The 25944-nt window shown below is 41.0% G+C and overlaps 1 protein-coding gene across 1 annotated transcript in view; it reads right to left on the bottom strand.

The window, feature by feature from the left end:
• kl (klotho) overlaps window positions 1-25944 on the bottom strand; it is a 91778-nt gene that overhangs the window by 34847 nt on the left and 30987 nt on the right. Inside the window, exons 2-3 of the mRNA XM_060826977.1 lie at window positions 23118-23634; window positions 14581-14849 (exon numbers count right to left, since the gene is read on the bottom strand). Of these exons, the coding sequence (XP_060682960.1) occupies window positions 14581-14849; window positions 23118-23634 (786 nt within the window). The remainder of the gene's footprint in view (window positions 1-14580; window positions 14850-23117; window positions 23635-25944) is intronic.

Raw genomic sequence — 25944 nt, 5'->3', positions numbered from 1 at the left:
TCTATGGTTGTGACTCTCTTTCAGTTTTGTGACAGCAGTTTTTGTGTGAGCAAGTTCCAAGGCTGATAGGAGGCCACTTTACGTACCAAAGAGAAGGAGCTGAAATAGGGATGGGCAGTGAAGTGAGGGAAGAGAAAAGGGAGGCGAGGAGTGGAAAGAGGATGAAAAGGGTGTGATGTCCCTTTAAAAAACCCCCCCAAAAAAGCAGAGGAGCCTGTACCTGGATATAATCATATATCCAGAGGCCATAGGCAACCTACACTGCTGCACCCTGGACCAGGCTATTCCTGGAGATCACTCTGTAAGATTCATTATCTGTAAATAAACCTCTCTACAAGTAAAGGCAATTCATGGAACTCATTTGTGCTGCATTTAGATAGCACAGGAGTATTATTACATGGCATACAGTGGTGATTGTTCTCTTTTGATGTAAAAAAGCAGAACAAATAAGTCAGCAATACAAATTTGAAAATCATGGGGAGAAACAGCAAACAAGAAACAACACTATATCAGAGGTTTCCATGTTCGGAAGACAGAAAAAAATAAGGTTCCTTTTCAAACTGAGTACATTCAAGCTAGCTAGGTCTGTACAAGCATACAGTCATAGACGTACAGCATGGAAACTGACCCTTCGGTCCAATCGTCTATGCCAGCCAGGTATCCCAGCCCAATCTAGTCCCACCTGCAAGCACCTGGCCCATATTCCTCCAAACCTTTCCTATTCATATATCCATCCAAATGCCTTTTAAATGCTGTAATTGTACCAGCCTCCACCACTTCCTCTGGCAGCTCATTCCATACATGTATGACCTTCTGTGTAAAAAAGTTGCCCCCTAGGTCCCTTTTATATCTTTCTCCTCTCACCCTAAACCTATGCCCTCTGGTTCTGGACTCCCCCACCCCAAGGAAAAGATGTTGTCTATTTATTCTATCCATGCCCCTCATGATTTTATAAATCTCTATAAGGTCACACCTCAACCTCCGACACTCCAGGGAAAACAGCCCCAGCCTATTCAACCTCTCCCTATAGCTCAAATCCTCCAACCCTGCAACATCCTTGTAAACCTTTTCTGAACCCTTTCAAGTTTCACAATATCCTTCCGATAGGAAGGAGACCAGAATTGCACGCAATATTCCAACAGTGGCCTAACCAATGTCCTGTACAGCTGCAACATGACCTCCCAACTCCTAACTCATCCAGTTAATTCAAAACTGCGCTACCTAAAGGCTGATTAAAATTTAAATGGCAATCAGGAGTTATCTTCATGCTGAACAACAAAAACATGCACACACATTTAAACACAACGAAGTCAAAATAAAAGGCAAAAGCAGAAAGCACAATAGAAACATTGCCAAATGCATATAGCATTGTAATAGGATCATTGGAACATTCCTGCATATCAATAGTGTCTGAAGCAGGCAAAAATAATGAGCAAGAGGGATACTAAATTCCCTTAGATAGACTGGATAGCTACAGCTCTCGACTCAGAGTTCATACTCTTTAAATAAAGAATGCAGCTCAGGTTTCAAGACCAAACATTGTAGAACTGAATAGATTAGTTGTGAACGTGCTCACACCATGTAGAAAAGAGGGGTTACAATCTGCTGACCAGAAATATCCCCCAAAGCCATTTAGAGTTCTAGAAGATCAGCTGCACTTCAGAGTCAAGTTTGGAATTCATCAATTAGAATTAATGACCTACCAGCAATAATCACTGGAATCAATTTGTCAGTAGTTGCCGTAACAAGGACGGCAAATGAAAGTTTTTTGGAGACTGAACAATTGGAGCGGAGAATGGATTTTAACACCTATCAAAATGTTCCAAAAACAGCCACTGGAAAAGAAAAGTCAAAGTACCGATTGACTGCTAGCAAAGGATGGAAAACATGAAGCCGTTGCAGATGAACGACAGCACCTGCAAGGATGAAGTGTTGCAAACGATATTGACTTTGTAGCTAGGACATAAAGCAAATAAGCTATCTGGTAATTTATTGCTTCCACCGTAAACTGTTCAGCATTCCAAGATCTATGCAAGGTACAAAAGTGCATTGAGCTTGTCCATGCAGAGTCTGTATCATGACACAACTAATCACAACACAGGTACAGTTATGGCATTACAGTTACTGTATGGCATTAGCAGAAAGAGTGTATCAGTGATCTGTGCAAACATAAAATGATATGTGATGGTCACATTAAGACAGATCCAAGTCAAGACGCAGAGTGAAAAAACTTCCAACCAGAGAGCAAACACTGTGAACAGAAGGCACTGTGGAATGTTGGCATATAAGGATGGCCTAACATTGTAAAGGAGGTATTAGAGCTTTTGCCTTACAGTGATTAGTTCACAACCTCAAGAGATGTTATTTTCAGTTCCAATTACATGACCTCTCATTCTTCTAAACTCTAGGGCATAGTGGTCTGGTCAACTCAATCTACCCTCACGGATCAGTCCTCTTATACCAGGAACCATTAACTGTGATTGTAGATTGCCAATCTATTGACTTACTACAATGCCACCAGCTCTCTGTCTCTCTATACAACTATTTGCCCTGGCACCATTTGTTTGGGTAAAATCAGGCAACTAGAAACTTTTTCTACAATCAACATAATTTGCTCACCTTCCACCCTACCAGCCTTCGCATAACCAAATCATCCACTGACATTTCCTCCACCTCCAAAAAGACCTCACAACCAGGGATATATTTCCCTCCCCACCCCTTTCCGCCTTCCGCAAAGACCGTTCCCTCCGTAACTACCTGGTCAGGTCCACGCCCCCTATAACCCACCCTCCCATCCTGGCACTTTCCCCTGCCACCGCAGGAATTGCAAAACCTCCGCCCACACCTCCTCCCTCACTTCCATCCAAGGCCCTAAAGGAGCCTTCCACATTCATCAAAGTTTTACCTGCACATCCACCAATATCATTTATTGTATCCGTTGCTCCCGATGCGGTCTCCTCTACACTGGGGAGACTGGACACCTCCTAGCAGAGCGTTTTAGGGATCACATCTTACACCCGCACCAATCAACCACACCGCCCTGTGGCCCAACATTTCAACTCCACCTCCCACTCTGCCGAGGACATGGAGGTCCTGGGCTTCCTTCACCGCCGCTCCCTCACCACCAGGTGTCTGGAGGAAGAAAGCCTCATCTTCCGTCTCGGAACAGTTCAATCCCAGGGCATCAATGTGGACTTCAATAGTTTCCTCATTTCCCCTTCCCCCACCTGACCCCAGTTCCAAACTTCCAGCTCAGCACTGTCCCCATGACTTGTCCTACCTGCCTATCTTTTATTCTACTTATCCACTCCACCCCCCCGACCTATCACCTTCATCCCCTCCCCCACTCAACTATCGTACTCCGTGCTACTTTCTCCCCACCCCCACCCTCCTCTCACTTATCTCTCCACCCTTCAGGCTCTCTGCCTGTATTCCTGATGAAGGGCTTTTGCCCGAAATGTCGATTTTACTGCTCCTCAGATGCTGCCTGAACTGCTGTGCTTTTCTAGCACCACTCTAATCTAGACTCTGGTTTCCAGCATCTGCAGTCATTGTTTTTATCAATAATTTGTTCAAGATAACTGGCATACACACAAAATCAAAATTGACACGAGTGCTGGTACACGAGTGTTGAAGAAAGCATATGGTGTTTTGGCTTTCATTAACAGGGAGATTGAGTTTAAGAGTCATGAGATCTTGTTGCAGCTCTGTAAAACTTTGGTTAGACCGCACTTGGAATACTGCGTCCAGTTCTGGTCGCCCTATTATAGGAAAGATGTGGATGCTTTGGAGAGGGTTCAGAGGAGGTTTACCAGGATGCTGCCTGGACTGGAGGGCTTATCTTATGAAGAGAGGTTGACTGAGCTCGGACGTTTTTCATTGGAGAAAAGGAGGAGGAGCGGGGACCTAATTGAGGTATACAAGATAATGAGAGGCATAGATAGAGTCAGTAGCCAGAGACTATTTCCCAGGGCAGAAATGACTAACACGAGGGGTCATAGTTTCAAGCTGGTTGGAGGAAAGTATAGAGGGGATGTTGGAGGTGGGTTCTTTACACAGAGAGTTGTGAGAGCATGGAATGCATTGCCAGCAGCAGTTGTGGAAGCAAAATTATTGGCGACATTTAAGAGATTACTGGACATGCATATGGTCACAGAAATTTGAGGGTGCATACATGAGGACCAGTGGTCGGCACAACATTGTGGGCTGAAGGGCCTGTTCTGTGCTGTACTGTTCTATGTTCTAAATATCCAACCAGCCCAATTTCTGAAGCACATGAACCAGACTTGTTGACCCTCAGTGACACTATCAGAGACAACAGCTAAATTAACTACCTTAAATATATTGCCTATCCCTTGCACTGGTAGTTTCACAATGCCTCGCAGTAATAGCAGTTTGCCATGGACACTACAAATATCTTACCTAGTAAGCACAGGGGTGGCAGCAGTGGTAAGGCTGCCAACATTGTGGCTATTCATGAAATCATCCAGCTCCCACAGTAGCATAGAAGACTAAGAATACTCATTATTGGGATTTACAACTGTACCCAGAACGTTCAACGTGATAGGAATTGCACCTCAGAGAAGATGACGTATTGCAGCAAAGGATGCAATTGTCTCAATCTATCCTCATAGAACATGCAGCACTCTTATAAAGAAAAAATTAAGTGTGAGCTGAATGACATGGTATACAATTGGATCATGTCAATCACCACAATTACACGCACACTAAAGAAGGATGGCACACTCACATATCTCTCCAGACAGGAAATATTTAAACATTTCCCAAAAGGGATGCCTGCCCAAAATTCTAACTCTAAAGCAGTAAGATCCCAAGTTCACAAAAGCTGAAGTCTTCTCCAAGATCATTGCCAAACTTGGATTTTGATTGGTTCCCTTCATATAGGAACTTCAGGAAGTCACTACCTTCAGAACATCATTTGGAAGTCATTACTTCCAGAGACTATCTTTCTTGGTTTATCTGTTAGTAATGATATGTCCCAACAGCACTCAGACAGAAGTACAGAAATGGTGCCTGGATGCATGTGTTCACTCAGTGATATAGCAGTAATGGGCAAAACCAAAGAAGAGTATGCTCAAAACCTTTACTCACTAGCAGTGGCTTGCTTTGAAGTATTTGTGTTCAACAGAACGAAATGTCAAGTGAATATAAATGACATCAATTCTTTTAGCTCTATATATTCAAGATATATAATCCATCCTGACTCAAAGTCAAAGTGCCAGGGTTGGAGTATTTGAGCTATAGGGAGAGGCTGAACAGGCTGGGGCTGTTTTCCCTGGAGTGTGGGAGGCTGAGGGGTGACCTTATAGAAGTTTACAAAATTAAGAGGGGCATGGATAGGATAAATAGAACAAAGTCTTTTCCCTGGGGTCAGGGAGTCCAGAACTAGAGGGCTTAAGTTTAGGGTGAGAGGGAAAAGATATAAAAGAACCCTAAGGGGCAACATTTTCATGCAGAGGGTAGTATCAGTATGGAATGAGCTGTCAGAGGATGTGGTGGGGCTGGTACAATTCAACACTTAAGAGGCATTTGGATGGGTATCTGAAAAGGAAGGGTTTGGAGGGATATGGGCCAGGTGCTGGCAGGTGGGACAAGATTGGGTTGGGATATCTGGTCGGCATAGACAGGTTGGACCGAAGGGTGTGTTTCCATGCTGTACATCTCTATGACTCTATGTAAGACAAATGCCTACCCGACAAGACAATGAAGTCCTACAGAGATGCATTTAGAGTCTTCGATTTCTTGGCTCCATTTGTTTCAAACCTTCTCAATAAAGCATTATCATAAAAAGGTTGTGTCATATGTGTGACAGGAAGGCTATCAATATATGTTTGAGTCTCTCAAACCAGCACTGGCAACAGAAAACTGCACCCTGCAGTAACACAATCCAGAAAAGAAGACAATTCGTGAAGATGATGCTTTGCAGAACGGACTATGAGTGTGTATCATGCAAGATAGTAAACCAATTTTATTTGGAAAAACCTTCTCAAACAGAATCCAATTAGTCCAATACAGAGGGTGAAACATTTGCTTTAGTACTTGTGATCACAAAATTTCACACCAACCTGTTCCAGAAGCAGCTCACTGTAGAAGCCAGTCACAAACCACTGGAGGTGATTTGGTACAAACCACAGATACGTGCACTCTCTTGACTACAAGGGCTCCCTAGTCAAAATCCAGCATGAAGGATTTGACACCTGCTACAAATCAAATGGTCACCTTGGATATGCTGAGCAGTTTGCCAAATCTGAATTTATGATGCAAATAGTACACTGGATCTACAAGTCGTTAGCATGGACATTGAGGAGGAATGCATGCTCATAATCAAGGTATTCCATTTAGTCAGCACAAATGTAACTAACTTCAAACAGAAACAGCTAATGATCATAACAGAAGGCACTGTGGAATGTTGGCATATAAGGATGGCCTAACATTGTAAAGGAGGTATTAGAGCTTTTGCCTTACAGTGATTAGTTCACAACCTCAAGAGATGTTATTTTCAGTTCCAATTACATGACCTCTCATTCTTCTAAACTCTAGGGCATAGTGGTCTGGTCAACTCAATCTACCCTCACGGATCAGTCCTCTTATACCAGGAACCATTAACTGTGATTGTAGATTGCCAATCTATTGACTTACTACAATGCCACCAGCTCTCTGTCTCTCTATACAACTATTTGCCCTGGCACCCAGTGAGTGCTGCAGTGCCTGTTTCTCCTTCCCCCCAGGTATCCCAAGTCCTGGTGCAAGCTGTCTTTCCCTTGACATACTGTATCAAAGTCTGGACAGTACTGAGGATCTTTCAGCACAGGAGGACAACATTCTGTCCAGCATGTCTTGCTCACACAGGAACATGCATACAAGGAGCAGAAATTGGTCATTCAACCTCTTGAATCTACTCTGCCATTCAATAACATCATGACTGATCTGATTGTAACCTCAAAATTATATTCCCACCAACCTCTAATAACTTTTCATCCTTTTGCTTCCACTTCTGTTTCAAGCAGAGAGTTCCAAAGACTCGGAGAATAAGTGACTTTTTCAAAGAGTGATCATTTTAGTGTACAACCTGCTTTCTTCCCATATAAAGCCAAACCTTTTCTTGAGGTACATGGCTAGGAAAGGTTTAGAGGGGTATGGGCCAAACACAGGCAAATGGGAGTTGTTCAGTTTAGGAAACCTAATCAGCATAGACGAATTGGGCACAAGGGCCTGTCTTAGTGCTGAATTACTCTGTGACTCTAACCAGTCCAGTGAAACTTCATTGTATTCTTTCCAGGAGATATCAAACACATGAAGTACTCCAAGTGTAGCCTTACCAATGCCTTGTAGAGTTGTAGTACTGATGCTCTGAACACCCTTGTAATATACAAGCTGCCTTCCAAACTGTTTACTAACTTCATTATTCAAGTACAAGGATATCTAATTTCTCAAATATAAACATTTCCCAGTCTCTCAATTAAAAAAATCCATAAAGTTCAAATTCAAGTAAGTTCACGTTGAGTTCTATCTGCCGTGTTCTTGTCCATTCAGTTATCCTGTCTATATCTCTCTGCAGCCTCTTTATTTCCTTCTCACTGCCTGCTTTCGCACTGAAGATTGTATCAAACTTGCCAGAAAACATGAATATGCTCGAATCAGTCTTGTTAGACCATTCATTAACAGAAATAGCTAATTGTAAATAGTTGTAAATAGTGAAGTCCAAGTAATGATTCCTGTGATATCCTGCTAGTTATATCCTGCTAACCTGAAAATCCCGTGTTTATTCCGACCTTGCCTCAATGACCAATCCTCAATCCAAAATAAGATATTGTCTCTACTTTCATTAGTAATCATTTTGTGCAAAAACTGATCTCTTGTGCTGGAACTTATTGAATGCGTTTTGAAATCAAAATAAACTACATCCTTTAGTTTCCCATTATCCATCCTACTTCACAATTGACTCATTGACCAATTCCTGTGCACTTTTATTCAGCATCAAATTTTATGTTAGACAATCAGGGACATAGAGTTACAACCACAATCAGATCAGTCACTTACTGAATGACTAACAGGAGCCTGCTCAAGGGGGGCAAATGGCCCATTCTTGTTGCTATTTCTAATGTTTTTTGTCTCTTCATTTACAGGATATGGGCTTCACTGGCTGCACCAGCATTTATTGCCGAACCCTAATTTCACTTGAAAAGGAAATCTTGAACTGCTGGTAGGAGGGGATTTACAGGACATTGACCCAGCAACAGTGAAAGAGCATTAATTTAGGCCTAAGTCAAGATGATGCGTGGCCAGAGTGGGGACGTGGTAGTTTTCCCACGCATCTGTTGCCACTATCCTTCTTGGTGATAGAGGTCATGGGCTTGGAAGGATCTGCCTAAGAAGTCTTAGTGAATTACTGCAGTGTATCTTACAGATGGTACACATTACTGCTGCTGAGTGTTGGTGATGGAGGGAGAGAATGTTGAAGATGGTGTTTGGAGTGCCAATCAAGCTTGTCTTGTTTTTGTCCTGAAAGGTTTAAAGTCCATTTTGTGTTGCTAGTGCTGCGCTCATCCAAGGCAATGTCAACTATTTTGTCACACTTCTTGCTTGTGCCATGTAGATGGTGGACAGGCTTTGGGGAGGCAAGAGATGAGTTACTCACTGCAGAATTTCCAGCATCTGATATGCTGTTGTAGCCATAGCATTAATACGGCAGTTTCTGAACAATGGTAACCACTAGGATGCTGTTAGTTGGATTTAGTGATGGTAACACTATTGAATGTTGTGAGGTGGTGGTTACTTTATCTCATTTTCTGAAACCACTTATTAGCACAAGCTTGAATGTTGACCAAATGGACATGGGCATGCCTTGGTGGTGGAGGAGTCATGAATGGTGCTGAATATTTATTGTGAATGAACATCCACATTTCTGACCTTATGGTGGAGGGAAGGTCATTGAAATAGTTGAGGATATTTAGGCCTAGGCCACTATCCTGAGGAATTGTGGGGATATCCCAGGACTGAGGTGACTGATCTCCAACAACCATAAACAGCTTCCATTTGTGCCAGGTATGACTCCAACCGGCAAAGAGTTTTCCTTCAGATTCCCATTGAGTCCTGTTTTCCTTTGGCTACTTGATGCCACACTCATTCAAATGTTATCTTGATATCAAGGGCAATCACTCTCACCTCACCTCTGGACTTCAGCTCTTTGTCCAGGCTTGAACCAAGGCTGTAATGAGGTCAGGAGCTGAATGTCCACTGTGGAGCCTAACTGGAATGATCATAAGCAGGCTATTCCTTTTGCAGGTGTTGTCGAAAATGCTTTCCATCACTTTATTGTTAATTGAGACTGGAGCCTTATTTGGCCAGTTTAGGTCTGTCATATTTAGGTTGCACAAGACTTACCTTGGTATTTTTCAACACTATTAACTAGTTTGTTTTTTTTAATTCATCCAGGGATGTGAGCTTTGCTGTCTGGGCTAGTATTTGTTGCCTATCTCTAATTGCCGTTGAGGTGGTAATGAACCACTGTAGTCATTTGGTGAAGGTAGACCCACAATGCCATTCAGGAGAATGTTCCAGAATGTTTATCCAGTGATGTTTAAGGAACAGCAATATATTTCTGAGTCAGGATGGTGAGTGGCTTGAATGGGAACTTACAGGTGATGGTGTTCCCAAGTATTTGCTGCCTTTGTCCTTCTACCTGGAAGTGATTGTGGATTTAGAAGGTGCTGTCTAAGAAAGCTTGGTGGATTTCTGCAGTGCATCTTGTAGTTAGTACACACTGCTGCTACTAAGTACCAGTGATGGAGGCATTCTGGAATGTAGAGGAAATGAGGCAGGTTGTTTTGTCCTGTGCCAAGCTTCTTCAGTGTTGTTAGAACTGCACTCATCCAGGTGAGTGGGGAATATTTCATGACATTCCTGACTAGCTAGTACACAGGTACTAGGAAATCAGAATTTAAGGTACTCGTTGCAGGATTCCTAACCTCTGACCTGGCTTGTAGCCATAATGTTTATAAAGCTGGTCCATTTCACTTTCTGCTTCATGCCCAGGAATTCAGCAAGGGTAATGCCACTGAATGTCAAGGAACAATAGTTAGGGTTACTTTGATTGTAGATGGTCATTGCCTGGCATTGTGTGGTATGATTCTTTCTTACCATTTATAGGCCAATCTGGATATTTTCCAGGTCTTGCTGCATTTGACCCTAGACCCTATCTGAGAATTGGAGGAATCGAATTCGCTCCATTGCCTTTGCAGTATTCAACATCTTCGGCTGTTTCTTGATGTCACATGGAATTAATCGGATTGGCTGAAGACTGGCATCTATGATGCTGGGTTCTGAGAAGAGGCTTAGATGGCTCTCCCACTTGGGATTTCTGGCTGAAGACAGATGAAAATGTCTTCTTTTTGCACTGTTGTGGATATTGATATATCTGGAGCCTTTATGTTCTGTTAATTGTTTAATTATCCATCACCATTCACAACTAGATGCAGTAGGACTGCAGAGCTTAAATCTGATCCATTGAATGTGGGATTTCTTAGTACTGTCAGTGTATACTCTTACTACTGTTTGATAAGTTTGACCAGATTAATACATTTAGGTATATCCAATGCTCCTCCGCACTCTTCTTTCCACAATTTTTGATCCCCTGGTTTGGCGGTAGTTGAAAAGTGAGGAATTCATTGGGACATGAGGTTGCAAATTGTGCTTGATTATAATAATGCTGCTTTAACTGATGGCCCACAAGTAGGAGAAAGTGAGACTGCAGATGCTGGAGATCAGAGTCGAGAGTGTGGTGCTAGAAAAGCACAGCAGGTCAGGCAGCATCCGAGGAGCAGGAGAATCGATGTTTTAAGCATAAGCCCTTCAACAGGAACCCGCAACACCTCACAAATGCCGAGTTTTGAGCTCCTAAGTCTATGTGAAGTCTATTGGAATTAAACACCAGTGTTAGTGCCATACAAACCCATTAAGGCTATCCACAAGATGTGTATGGGACTTCACCAGTCCAAGAACTGTGCAATAATCTTTCTTACTGAAATTGTTGTAAACATACACATTTGTGACTGGTAGATTGGTGAGGATGATAATGTTCAGCATGGACATTAGCCAAGATGAGCAGAGGGGGTAGTCAGCAAGAGGTTTCCTTGACTTGATGCCATGAGAATTACAGGTATTTGAAGTCAACATTGCAGATTCCCAGAATAACTTCATCCCAACTATGTACCACTGTGGTACTACCACCTATGGTTTCTGTCTTGCCAGTGGTTCAGGACATACCCAGGGATGGTGACTGGGACATTATTTGAAAAATATGATTCCATGAGTATGAATGCTAGGTTGTTGGTTAACTGGTCTCTGAGACAACTCTTCTAATTTTTGGCACAAATCTCTAGATGATGCTAAGTTGGACTTTGTAGGTCCAATCTCTTTGCTGTTGTCATTTCTGGTGCCTAATGCCAGGTTGTCGACCCAGTTTTATTCTTTCCTTTAGATTTTGTTGCAGTTTGCCATGGTGGAATGCAATCCAATGTCCCTAGAACAAGATTCTGGATTACCAATCTAGTGATATTGCCACTAGGCTACTGCTTTTGAGGTTGGATAAGGAATTGGTTGCATTCTGATGGACAAGATGTTCTTGTCAACAGCTGTGTGGGGATGCATTACTCCTGGAGCCCAGCAGGGATCAGTGTTAGATCTGTTGTGCTTCACCATCAGTAACCTCATAGAAGGTATCAGTGTGATATGTAGATTTTTGTGTATTTTATGACCTTGGATGAGAGAAATAGATTACATGGCTCTGATAAGAGAATAGGACAAAATCTAGGTCCTTTGACATTCAGATGTCTTGTCATACATTTTCATGCTATCATTGCCAAGAATGGGCAAACCCTGTAGGGCTATGAACTTAGTTATTCATTTGGAGAAATGCTTAGATGTTATACAACATGACCCTCTGAAAGTTCAAAACAAGTACTATAAGGTTAACAAAAGAATAAGTAGAATTTTCAGATGTGTTACCAAATACAAAACATAAAAATACTACACTGGCCTTGGCTTGGTCTCATTTAGAAACTTGTGCAAGAAGAACTTCTACAATTACAATAGCCATCAGTAGGAGTCAGTCAGCATTTAACCCAAAAGTAGCTGTCAATCCCTTTAAATAAGACGGAAGTGGGAATCTTCCTACTGTGAAGACATTAGCCCTGTGTAACTAACAGAAAGCTTTAACAGAGAAGTTAAAATCCAAGATGCGGTGTTATGAAATCAGAACTAAACTCAATGTTCTAAACTGAATGCTGACAACATATGCATTAAAATCCTCAACAATCCACCACCCAGATCAACACCCAGTACACATGGGCACCCATGCCTCAGACAATATTCTGAAACTTTAGTCATTTGAAGTTGAAAATGTGTTGCTGGAAAAGTGCAACACGTCAGGCAGCATCCAAGGAACAGGAGATTCGACGTTTCAGGCATAGAACGTCGAATCTCCTGTTCCTTGGATGCTGCCTGACCTGCTGCGCTTTTCCAGCAACACATTTTCAGCTCTGATCTCCAGCATCTACAGTCCTCACTTTCTCCTCGAAGTCATTTGAAGCACCCAATAATCAGCTGTAAGGAATCAAATTCTGCATGGACCATCTTTGTGCAATTTACAAAACAACACATTTTTAAATTTGGAAGGCAGTAAAACTTAAAACCAAGAAAGTTCAAGTATCAAAATGTGTTTCAAGCCCTCCATCAACTTTCTGTGATTAGAACTGATCCCTGATTTACACCGTTTCTAGTTGGTAGGCAGAAAGAGAATGTGGCTGTTGCAACATGGGCAGAGACAGAAGTGTTGTCTAACTGTAACTTTGTCTGGGATAAGGCTCTTTCCTATAACAAGCTGAAGGCTCTGGCAGTGTAGATGGAGGCCTACCTGAAAACACAGAAGGGCAGAAACTTCACAGCAAGTCAACGCTTCTGCTCCATATGTTCATTCATTCCTGTTGTTGTTCCATTTATCGGGTCAGATGGGGCAATCAGGACACACAAACTTGCCCATCTCTTTGAAGATGTTGCCCCTGTTTATAACTCAGATCAGATTTTACCTGAGCTTTTCATACAGAAAATGGTTTTATTTTTCATGCTGACCTGTGGATCGGCACCAAAACCCTATTTGAAGTTTGGGATATTTTTGTATTACAAGATGTCTAATCTCAGTTGTAAATTGCATAGAGTATGAATTCAAAATCGTCACTGAGTAAGGTAAGCAATGATAATGTAAGTTAGTCTTCAAATACTGCTTTCATAAACCAGGATCATGGACACTTTATTAATCACTTTCGCGACCTGAGCTGCCATCGAATATTTGTGCGCACGTGACCTCAGGGCCTGCATCCTCTCTACAATGTTATTCTATGTTTTATCTTGCCTTTCTTCATTCTTCGGACTAAAATTTATCAGTTAACATTTTTCTACATTAAATTTCAACTGCTGTCTCTCTGACTATTCTACCATTAAACCTAACTACTATTAAACCTAATCATAGTGATAGGATTATCACTGTCCTCTTTGCAGTTCACAATATTTCCAAGTGGCTTATCATCGGCAAAATTTGTAATTTTGCCTTGCATGTTTGAATCTAGGTCATTGGTATCGATCAAAAAGAAAATGGTTAAAATATCAGCACGTGGGGAATGCCATTCTATTCCAGTCTGGAAAAGAAACGGACCACTTTGATTCCAGTTGCTCAACCAATTTAGTATCAGTGCTGTCATTGTCCCTTTTATATTCTATGTTGACAAGTCTGTTACATAGCACCTTATTTTGGAAGTCCACATATAGACATGCAGCGCGTTTCTTCGCCAACCTCTCCATTACTGCATTAAAAAAAAATCAAATTCATTGAACATGATTTGCCCATTACAAACCCACGCTGGCTTTCTTTAATTAATCACATTTGTCCCAGACACTGTTAATCCTATCCTGGTTTATCCCTTCTCAACACAGGCTCATTGCCCCTCACTCTCAAACTGCTGCACACTAGCTAACATACAGTCGTTCCAAAGAAAAATAATAGGAATTTAAGCTACATTCCCCTAATACTAAAGTAAAAGCTCACCTCATTAGATATGTTATTAAATATCTAAATGTAAACAGAAAATGTTTTACCTCCTCAAAATATATCTTAAGCTTTTTAAAAAGGTTTTACCCTACAACATGATAAGTTTGAAGAGACCTAAGTTATTTTGTATTTGCAATGTTTCTGAAATAATATTTGAAAAATTATTTTTTTAAATTCAGATGGGGATATGCGATGCACCAAAATGAAAACATAAATGTTTGAGAATCCAGCAACATTGCAATATTGATGTGCAGAATGAACTGCAATCATTGAAATATGTCAACATTTGCAAAGATTGATAATATAACATTTGCAAATAATTGATGGGAAACCATCATGGCGGGAGGGATGTGACTGAGTTGGATGCAGTGATCAGTTAACTACAGTGTTGACAAACTTGTATTCTGCATTGACCATATAATAACCTTCATTTTTTTTAAAGAACTTAAAAGAAATACCTGTATGACATCTTCAGAGATGCCCCATACAAAACTGTTGGGGAAGGTTCCTGTAATAGGTTTGTTTTCTGGTATAGGTGGGAATCCCTTGTCTTCTATCACTTGCTGATAGAAAAAAGCAGATGATTTTGGCATTCTCTCCTTCTCTTTGCTTTGAAAGTCAATATAAAACAATCCTCGTCGGGTATTGTAACCAGCATCCCATTCAAAACCATCTACTAGTGACCATGCTGTGTATCCAATGACATCAATTCCATCATACTTAATTGCTGTGAAAGTACAAGTACCAAAAATGTTAATGCTTACATTTCATAAAAGTATAATTTGTGGAATGCATTTTAGCTACAATAAACATTTATCTTCCAAGACTTGCTACATCAAATTGCATTGCAAAGATAGGCAGCTTGTTAGTGACTAGCAAGGCAGTCAAAAGCCCTTTACAGGCAATGAAATGTAGTCCCTGGGCTGGATTTTCATCCTGGAAGTGGATAGCAGTATTTGGGAAATTTCCTGGCTCAGTGCCACTGCCTCAAGTGAAAGTACCTACAAAGGCAGGATTTCCATTCTGGAGAAGCAGGTGCTCATTGGACATCCATTTATGCGATTAGATTAGATTACTTATAGTGTGGAAACAGGCCCTTCGACCTAACATTACGGGCAATTTAGCACAGCCAATTCACCTAACCTGAACATTTTTGGACTGTGGGAGGAAACCGGAGCACCCGGAGGAAACCCACGCAGACACGGGGAGAATGTGCAAACTCTACACAGTCAGTCGCCTGAGGCGGGAATTGAACCCGGGTCTCTGGCACTGTGAGGCAACAGTGCTAACCACTGTGCCACCGTGCTGCCCACGTGCCACCGTGCTACCCACGATCTGTGGAAACAGCTCTGCCTGAAAGGGAAGCGTTGGTTAATTGACCACTTCTTTGTCATCTATTCTGCCAATTGCTCAATGTTTGTTTACACACGATTAAAAATTATTAAGTAGTTGCTGTTAATGTTATTCGTGCGGGTGAGAGTCATTTCTATACAGCTGGAGCGAAAAGAGTTCTTTAAGAAAGCTATGAAAGAATTATATTTAAGGTAAAACACAAATGCTGTTGGTACTATTGTGTTCACTGATTCTCCACAGAATGTGTAAGGGCTAAGTTGGAATGTAGCTTGACATGGGATGTATGACAGACCATGGGCATGTTGTGGATGCAAAGCCATAGTTTGCCAAGGGACCTTTCAAACTTATATTTGAAAAGGTTCCCTCATTCAGCCTTTAGATCATGCCAACAGTGAGGGGTTGTACATCACAACTCATTGAAAATCTGTCCCAATTCCGCAAAAATTCCAAAAACCTGGCCAGACGGGGAGGGCAGAGTGTGGGCTCATTATGCAAATTAGCCACATTCTTAACCCACGCTGCTAAAAACTAGGGGAATCCCAGGATCAGATGATACCCGCTATCTTGAGAAGTCCAGGAGTCGTCCATCTCTCTGAAAATCCAGCCCACTGTCAATGAAAGCAATTCCATTAAAAACTCATCAAATAATTAATGGATTTAATTTATTTTGCATACAACTTCTGAAATAAATAAAATTCTTAGAAGCATTGTTTCTTTATACTGCAAAAATATCAATAATTTTACTACAAGAATTTTTATAATTGCTCCAAAATAGAATTTAGTAATTACATTTTAGCATTGTTTAGCATTTCTAATAGATTAAAATCGGTTCAAATTTATGTAGAAATGAATGGCAGTTGGAGAGCAAGATCCCACAAACAGTAATGTGATTGAGGTCAGATAATCTGTTTATATGCTGTTGACTGAGGAATAAATATTGTCAAAGTAATTCTCTTGTGCTTTGACTAATGTTGTAAAGTATTCTGCATTCATGAGAGAGGGAAGATGGGTAATGTTTCTACCAATGAAAGTCTACCTTCCAATCAGTCAACACTCTGCTGTCAGAATTGGTATTCTTCCAAATTATCCTGAGTGCAAGATGAAAACTGCAACAAGTCATTTTTTTTCAGGAATACTCGCGTTATCTACTACGAGATGGCCAACATTTAACCCTTAAGAGAAACCGGATTACAAATGTCTGTTATAGTTGGGATTCAAATCCTTGAAGTTAAGACACTAATGCTTAAAAATTGAGCTAAGTGTTGTTTTAAAATATGTTGAGCTTGAATTAAATCTGAAGTCAAGTTTTTCTAATACATGACTGATAATCAGATGTGACTACAAGGATCAGTGCTGCTTACACTGCTTTTCATCATTTATATAAACGATTTGGATGTGAACACAGGAGGTGTAGTTAGTGAGTTTGCAGATGACACCAAAATTGGAGGTGTAGTGGACAGCAAAGAAGGTTACTTTAGAATATAATGGGACCTTGATTAGATGGGCCAAAGGGTTGAGGAATGGAGGATGGAGTTTAATTTAGATAAATGTTAGGTGCTGCGTTTTGAAAAGCCAAATCAAGACACTTAATGGTAAGGTCCTGGAGAGTGTTGCTGAACAGATCTTGAAGTGCAGCTTCATAGTTCCGTGAAGGTAGAGTCAAAATAGACAGTGAAGTGAAGAATGTGTTTGATATGCTTGTCTTTGTTGTCAGGGCATTGAGTACCAGAGTTGGGAGGTCATGTTGCAGCTATCCAGGACATTGGTTAAACCACTTTTGGAACATCGTGTGCAATTCTGGTCTCCCTCCTATTGGAAGGATGTTGGGAAACTTGAAAGAGTTCAGAAAAGATTTACAAGATGTTGCCAGGGGTGGAGGATTTGAGTTATAGGGCGAGGCTGAATAGGCTAGAGCTATTTTGCCAGGAGAGTGGAAGGCTGAGGGGTGACCTTATAGAGATTTATAAAATCATGAGGAGCATGGATAGGGAAAATAGACAAGGTGTTTTCCCTGGGATGGGGCAGTCCAGAACTAGAGGGTATACGTTTAGAGTGAGAGGGGAAAGATTTAAAAGGGACCTAAGGGCAACTTTGTCATGCAGAGGGTGGTGCATTTATGGAATGAGCTGCCAGAGGAAATGAAGGAAACTGGTACAATACAACATTTAAAATAGCAACCTGATGAAGGAGCAGTGCTCTGAAAGCTAATGCGTCCAAGCAAACCTTTTGGACTATAACCTGGTATTGTGTGACCTCTAACATTTAAAAGGTATTTGGATGGGTATATGAATAGGAAGGGTTTAGAGGGATATGGGCCAAGTGCTAGCAAATGGGACTAGATTAATTTAGGATATCTGGTTGACATGGACGAGTTTGACCAAAGGGTCTGTTTCTGTGCTGTGCATCTCTATGATTCTATGACTCTATGCAGATGGAAGAAAGTAAATTTTGGCATCATGAATACTCAAGCATAAATAATAGTTATGGAGAAAAGAAAATCATGGACTGTGATTAGAGAAGTATTTCTAAGACTTAAATGAGTAATTGATTGCTGTGCATTCATTGAAAGAGAACAGACGCTCTCTCTCAGGGGAAAAGAATTCTCCATTTAGTGACAAGATATCACAACTGAGTTGATAACACTTTTTTAAAAATTGGCAGCACGTTGGCCTAGATCCAGTCTTGAGATTGGTGGACACGGAAGTTAAGACCTGAGTTATGAGTTGAAATCTAATGCACTAATCACCTTGGGAATTGTGTGGGAAGTTTTAGCATGTTGGAGAAATTACCTTATTCTCAGGACACTCTGCAAACCATCAGGCAGTCCTTTAGTACTTAGCTGAGTAATTATTCGGGAATTCAGGACATTGGTTAGGCCACTTTTGGAATACTGTGTACAATTCTGGTTGCCCTTCTATAGGACGGATCTTGTTAGACTTGAGAGGGTGCAGAAAAGATTTACAAGGATGTTACCAGCACTGGAGGGTTTGAGCTATAGGGAGAGACTAAATAGGCTGGGGCTTTGTTCCCTGGAGTGGCAGAGACTGAGGAGTGACCCTTATAATGGTTTATAATGGAATTCATTGCCATGGAGCAGACTGGAGCCCAGGATGTTAAATGTCTTCAAGATAGAGATTGATAAATTCTTGGTCTCGCAAGGAATTAAGGGCTATGGGGAGAGTGTGGGTAAGTGGAGTTGAAATGCCCATCAGCCATAATTAAATGGAAGAGTGGACTCGATGGGGCGAATGGCCTTACTTCCACTCCGATGTCTTATGGTCTTATAAAATCATGAGGAGCATGGATAGGGTGATCAGCCAAAATCTTTCTCCAAGGATGAGGGAATCCAAAACTTGCGGGTATAGGTTTAAGATGAGAGGGGGAGGATAAAAAAAGGACCTGAGAGATTTTTTTTCATGCAGAGGTTGATGCGTATATGATACAAGCTGCCAGATGATGTAGTGGATGCAAGTATAACATTTAAAAGGCATCTGAATGGGTATATGAATGGGAAGAGTTTAGAGAGATGTGAACCAAACGCTAACAAATGAGACTAGGTCAGATTGAGGTGGCTGATCGGCGTGTTTGAGTTGGACCAAAGAGTCTGTAACCATGCTGTATGACTCTATGACAATATAATTGTTAGATTAAAACTGAGCCTAACTCTTAGGCAGCTGCAAAATTGGCCAACCCTCCAGCAAAGATGAATACAATTGCTGACAATAATTTCTGGACTGCCATGTTAATCTATATCTCTGCAGGCTTCTAAAGCTGCTGTCAGCATTCACTGTCCTTACTCCACTAAAACCAATAGTTTGGCCATTACTGCCATCATAAAATCAGGTTCTGGATTTTCTAATAGCACAACTGATTAACATATAATGATTCTTTCACATCATATTGTGGTTGTTTAATTTAGCATGCTAGCTTTGGTTCACTGGTCCAACTCTCAACTCTGAGTCAACATGTCCATGTGATAGGGAGCTGTACTGTCAGAGATGTTGGAAGAATTATTAGACAGGTGCCTCATCAAATCCCTTGGATGGATGTAAAAGTGCAAACAGCATTATTTTGAAGAGAAGAGAAATTTTCTCTGGTTCCTGGCCACTAGTTATCCCTCAACCAATGTTTCAAATACAGATTATTCAGTCATTAGCTCATTGCTCATTGACTGTCACATTTATTACATTACACTAGAGACTTGTTATGGTCCTGGACCAGACTACCAAACCAGTGTTACAATCCGATTACAGACCAGTAATTCTTAGTTTTAAAATAGACAAAATGTGAGATCTAGATAGTTAGCGAGAAAATAAAGCTTAATATTTACAGAACAAACCGTACAAAGTAAGAACAATCATATAATCAATAATGTACACACGCACAACTAATTTTCTAATATCCAGTATTAACATGAAGCAAAGATTAAGGTTCATGATTCCACAGAACACATCAAATAGTCAACGTGATCAAGGCAAATCCCCCTGTGACCCCAGGCCCCCCCAGACATTAATGACACGGTGGGCTAGCAAAACTTCTGGAACCCACACTGTATGAGAAACTTGATAGCACTGGAGTGGGTGCACAGGAGATTTACCTGGATGTTGTCTGGGCTGGACAGTGTCAGTTATGAAGAGGGACTGGACAGACCAAGCTTGTTTTCCACAGAGCAGAAGAGATTGAGAGGGAACATGATAGAGATGTATAAAATTATGAGAGGCATAGATAGCCTAGACAAGAAGAAATATTTTACCTTAGAGGAATCAATTAGACCATAAGACCATAAGACATTGGAGTGGAAGTAAGGCCATTCGGCCCATCGAGTCCACTCCGCCATTCAATCATGGCTGATAGGCATTTTAACTCCACTTACCCGCATTCTTCCCATAGCCCTTAATTCCTTGTGACATCAAGAATTTATCAATCTGTGCCTTGAAGACATTTAGCGTTCCGGCCTCCACTGCACTCTGCGGCAATGAATTCCACAGGCCCACCACTCTCTGGCTGAAGAAATGTCTCCGCATTTATGTTCTGAATTGACCCCCTCTAATTCTAAGGCTGTGTCTACGGGTCCTAGTCTCCTCGCCTAACGGAAACAATTTCCTAGCGTCCACCCTTTCCAAGCCATGTATTATCTTGTAAGTTTCGATTAGATCTCCCCTTAATCTTCTAAGCTCCAATGAATACAATCCCAGGATCCTCAGCTGTTCCTCGTATGTTAGACCTACCATTCCAGGGATCATCCGTGTGAATCTCCGCTGGACACGCTCCAGTGCCAGCATGTCCTTTCTGAGGTGTGGCGACCAAAATGACCAAGGGGCATGTATTTAAGGGGCAGAGGTTAGAGAGAATGTGAAATAAACTTTTTCACCCAAAGGATAGTGGGAATCTGGAACTCACTGCTGTAAGGGTAGTATAGTCAGGAACCCTCATAACATTTAAGAAGTTTTAGATGTGCACTTATGATGCCAAGGCATTCAAGCCTATAGGCCAAGTGCTGGAAAATTAGGTCATTGTTTTTGACCAGCACAGATGTAATGGGCGCAAGGGCTTTTTTCTAAGCTGTAGATATCTAAGACTCCGAATGGCCACCTCCCAGAAATGAATTTCCACCTTCACATTGAGCACACCCTCCATTGTGTTGTGTGGCACTATCACCATGCTTAATGGGACAGACTTCAAACTGATCTAACAACTCAAGACAGGGCAACCATGAGGGAATATGGGCCATCAACAGCAGCAGAATTGTACTCCAACATAACCTGCAACATCATGGTCAGGTATAACCCCAACTCAACCGTTACCAGAGGATCAACTCTGGTTCATTGGAGAGTGCAGGAGGGCATGCCAGGAGTAGTAGCAGACATAACTAAAAATGGTCAACCTGGTGAAGCTGCCAAACAGAACCACTTGCATGCCAAAAAGCATAAGCAACAAGTCATCGACAGAACTAAGCAATCCCACAACCAATGGATCAGATCTAAGCTCTGCAGTCCTGCTGCATCCAGTTGTGAATGGTGGGGGAAATTTAAACAACTCACTGAAGGAAATGGCTCCACAAATATTCCTATCCTCAATGAAGAAAAAGCCCATTAATGCAAAAGAGAAAGCTGAAGCATTCACAGCAATCTTCAGCCAGAAGTAGCAAGTGGATGATCCACCTCCACCTCCTCCAGTGGGCCTCAGCATTATAGATTCCAATGTTCACCCAATTCAATTCACTCCATGTGATATCAAGAAATAGCTGGAATTACATGATACAGCAAGGGTATAGGCCATGAGAACATTCTGGCAATAGTACTGAAGACTGATGCTCCAGAACTTTCTACACCTATTGCCAAGTTGATCCAGTACAGCTATAACACTGGCATTTATGGACAATATGGAAAATTACCTACATATGCACTGTACATACAAAGCAGGGCAAATCCAACCCAGCCAATTACTGCCCCATCAGTCTACTCTTGATCATCAGTAAAGTGATGGAAGGTATTATTAACAGTGCTATCAAGCAGCACCTGCTTGGCAATAACCTGCTCACTGACACCAGCTAATCAGAGGTCAGCAGCTTCTCTGTCTTAAAAGGCCAATAGAGGCCTATTCCTCAGGGGATCCATCAGCAAGAATGTAAGTGTTTTTTACCAACTTGTCATGGGATGAGGTCATGGGAAGAGAGGGAATTCAGATTAATTGGCAGCAGAGCAAGAGAATAAGTTTCAAAGGTGATCCAGTTGCCTGCCGTCCCTGCCTCTGGCCATCCCCATAGTGGACCAGTTGGAGGCGTCCATCAATCTGACATGTGAGGCACCGACATGTTGAAAATCTGGCCAGCTTTCCCAACTGCTGCAAAGACAGGTATGTTATGGCTGTGCACTACATTGGAATACTGCATGCAATTCTGGGCTCCCTGCTATAGGAAAGATGCTATAAAACTTGAAAGAGTTGAGAAAAGATTTACAACTTGTTGCCAGGATTGGAGGGTTTGACCTATAGGGAGAGGCTAAATAGGCTGTGTCTGTTTTCCCTGGAGTGTCGAAGGCTGAGAGTGACCTTATAGAGGTTTATAAGATCATGAGTGGCATTGATAGGGTAAATAGACAAGGTCTTTTCCTTGAGATGGAGGAGTTCAAAACCAGAAGGCATAGGTTTAAGGTGAGAGGGAAAAGATTTAAAAGGAACCTAAGGGCAATTTTTTCACACACAGAAAGTGGTACGTGCATGGAAAGAGTTGGCAGAGGAAGTGGTGAAGTAAAAGGCATTTGAATAGGTATATAAATAGGAAAGGTTTAGAGGGATTTGGGCCAAATGCTGGCAAATGGCACTAGCTTAGGTTAGGATACCTGGTCGGCATTGATGAATTGGACCGAAGTTGTTTCCGTGCTGTACAGCTCTATGATTGAATGACTGTCCTATTTATGAAAGACAATGTATAAATGCAATTTTTTTCATTCATTCTTTTTGCCCAATTCCCATTTAAATCTATTGGAGTCAGATCTTCCTGCAGGTGTACTATTTTATATCAAAATGTATTTCCTGTTTGTAAAGATTAAAGAATGATTAGAGTTAATTTTTTAAAAGAATATTATCAATGAAACTTAAAGTGGAACTTGTAAAATACCATCAAATGGGAGAAAAATGTTACCTTTCAGTACATCCATGAGAAAGGTCTTTAAAGGATACATGTTATAAACATCCTCAGTCTTCGTGCTGCCGCTGCTGTCGTCCCAGCCGTTTTCTACAATGAATATTTTTGAGTTGTTGTATTCAGTGTGAATCCAATAGAGAAGCTGCCTCAGAAGATATTTTTTTGACTGGTTAAATAACAGGTTTGAGTCCAAAAGTCGAAAACTTAGTGGTCCAAATGAAAGTGCAAAAAAATCAGCTGTTTTCTTTATTTCCAATTTCTCTCCATCGTTAAAGGCTGGCAACAGCGATTTGAGGTTATTCTTCATACACTCTGGATAATCGCCATCTACAAATATTGGTTTCGCAAACCAACCCAGTACAGAGTTGATAGAGCACTGGCAAAGCTGCACAGCTTCAGGGGTTATGTCCCCATTTTTTGGCGCAACCCAATGAGAAGCCAAAGCAATTGACACGAGACCTTGCTGAGATTGGCGGAAATGTTCATTGTAGATATGCCAAGTCTTGGAGTGTGCCTGGTAATCAACACATTAGATATAATATTAACTATATTGTAATAACTTCAACCTAATCATCATCAAGAAAATATTTACTTTCTTACAAAGCACACTACACTTTAAAGCTAAAATCTTTATTAGATGCATTAAGTCAACTTTTATATAGTTTTTCTTGTGTGGAGTTTGCACGTTCTCCCCGTGTCTGCGTGGGTTTCCTCCGGGTGCTCCGGTTTCCTCCCACAGTCCAAAGATGTGCGGGTCAGGTGAATTGGCCATGCTAAATTGCCTGTAGTGTTAGGTAAGGGGTAAATGTAGGGGTATGGGTGGGTTGCGGGTCAGTGTGGACTTGTTGGGCCGAAGGGCCTGTTTCCACACTGTAAGTAATCTAATCTAATCATGTCATCCAAAATTTCGCTGAAATGTGAAACAAAAGAAAAAAATTAGTTCTTCCCAAAAACAGAAGATATGAACATTTAGGCGTGATTTATGATTTTCTTTCCCTGTCCAGTGTTTCTTTTAGTTGATTAACTAGAGGTGCAGAAATATAGGTTCTACAGACTATGGCACAATTGTTGTGTCCAAAAAGATTGGAACACTGGCTCTGCTACATTCTTGACAGATAATACTACAGTTTTGTGTAGTTATTAATGCATTTATTACTGGATTTAAAACTAGTCATGTTAGCTGATTGCATTGTTCATAAAGGATATATACTGTGTGTAATCTGCCAAATGCATTTAGAGCATGTTTTTGTCAATGTTTATAGAATGTAGAGTGCCTCTCATCTCTACAAATAGCTTTCCTATTAAATTGTGTTAAAATAATTGCATATCATTACGGAGATTGGGACATTCTTGTTTAGGAGTAGATTATAAATGCATGACCATCTAATGTTTGCACTTTGGGATATTTTATTATGGTAAAGGCACTCATATATGAGGATCTTTAATTTTTCAGAGCAACTTCAGAGGATTGTAAATTGTGAGATTAACTTTCTTCCAGGTCGCAGTTATTTTGAGGTGTACAGAACACATTAGAAGCTGTTAGCAATTTCATTATGCAAGAATGAGCAACCAAAGATCAACTTTATATCAAGTGTTGAAACACAAGAAATATTTATTTTAACAATTTTGAGGAGAACAATAAATGTTCAACTGCTGTAAATGTACTGGTTTTACTAAGTAGTTTACTGTGAAACAAACTTGAACTACAGACTAATAGAATCTATTTTCTTTGAGTTTCAGAGTTAAGATCAATGTAGGAACATATCACCTACTGTGTACAGTGGATGGTTTAAGGAATACAATGACATCCTGAGTCTTGATATCGAGGAGTCGGTGTTGCATTGGGGTGGACAAAGTTAAAAATCACACAACACCAGATTATAGTCTAACAGGTTTATTTGGAAGCACTAGCTGTCGGAGCACTGCTCCTTCATCAGGTGGTTGTGGAGACCACCTGATGAAGGAGTAGCACTCCGAAAGCTAATACTTCCAAATAAACCTGCTGGGCTGTAACTTGGTATTGTGTGATTTTTAACTTTATCCGGAGTCTGGTGAAGTTTACTTGAGCAGTTAAAAGCATGTTCTAATTTGTGGGAGAATCACAAACTCCCCTGACAAGACTGATAGCTAAGAACATTCCTAAGATGAATCTCAACTTAAAGATACAAAGATTGTCATTGCTGAAACTCTCACATTAAATCAATCTTTTCTCATCGTAAAAACCTGTGACTGTTTCATCACCACCTCCAACGACTGACTATTTTCCTGTGTTTTAGTAACCAGAAGTGTATTCAGTAACTTAGGGTGTGGTGCAACTGGAGTACTGTGCAACCTAGATAGTATATCATCACTTGTTTCCATTTCTACTAGCATACTAGTTGTTTTAGTTACTACACAATGATTGGATGTTTGGGTGTGTAAAAAAACACACAACACTTAGATGTCTTCTAATGTTTTCCTTGGCCATTTCCCCACATTTATACATGACTCATGCATCTCAGTTTTCAGCCTACAATCTGTTTCATCTTGTTTTATCCAATTAAATGCTTTATCGAACTGATTTTGTCATTTCTAAGCCACCCACAGTTTTGTCTTCTCATTCAGTATTATTTGCAAATCTAATCAGGTTAAGTTTCTAAATACAATTGGTTTCCAGTAGTGGATATGATAAGACCAGCTGTCAGGGAGACCCAATAATAAAGTGGAAAGTGGCAGCACAAGCTCCATGCCAACTTCAATGTTGCTCGGGTAATTCATGCAAATTGGAAACAATTGTTGTGTCCAAAAAGATTCCTGAGGCACTTCACTCAGCACTTAGCACTGT

Source organism: Hemiscyllium ocellatum, chromosome 6, assembly GCF_020745735.1.
Source record: "Hemiscyllium ocellatum isolate sHemOce1 chromosome 6, sHemOce1.pat.X.cur, whole genome shotgun sequence".
In the NCBI taxonomy this organism is placed as follows: Eukaryota; Metazoa; Chordata; class Chondrichthyes; order Orectolobiformes; family Hemiscylliidae; genus Hemiscyllium; species Hemiscyllium ocellatum.
The sequence above is the reverse complement of the archived record's forward strand: the minus strand, read 5'-3'. Positions and strand labels throughout refer to the sequence as shown.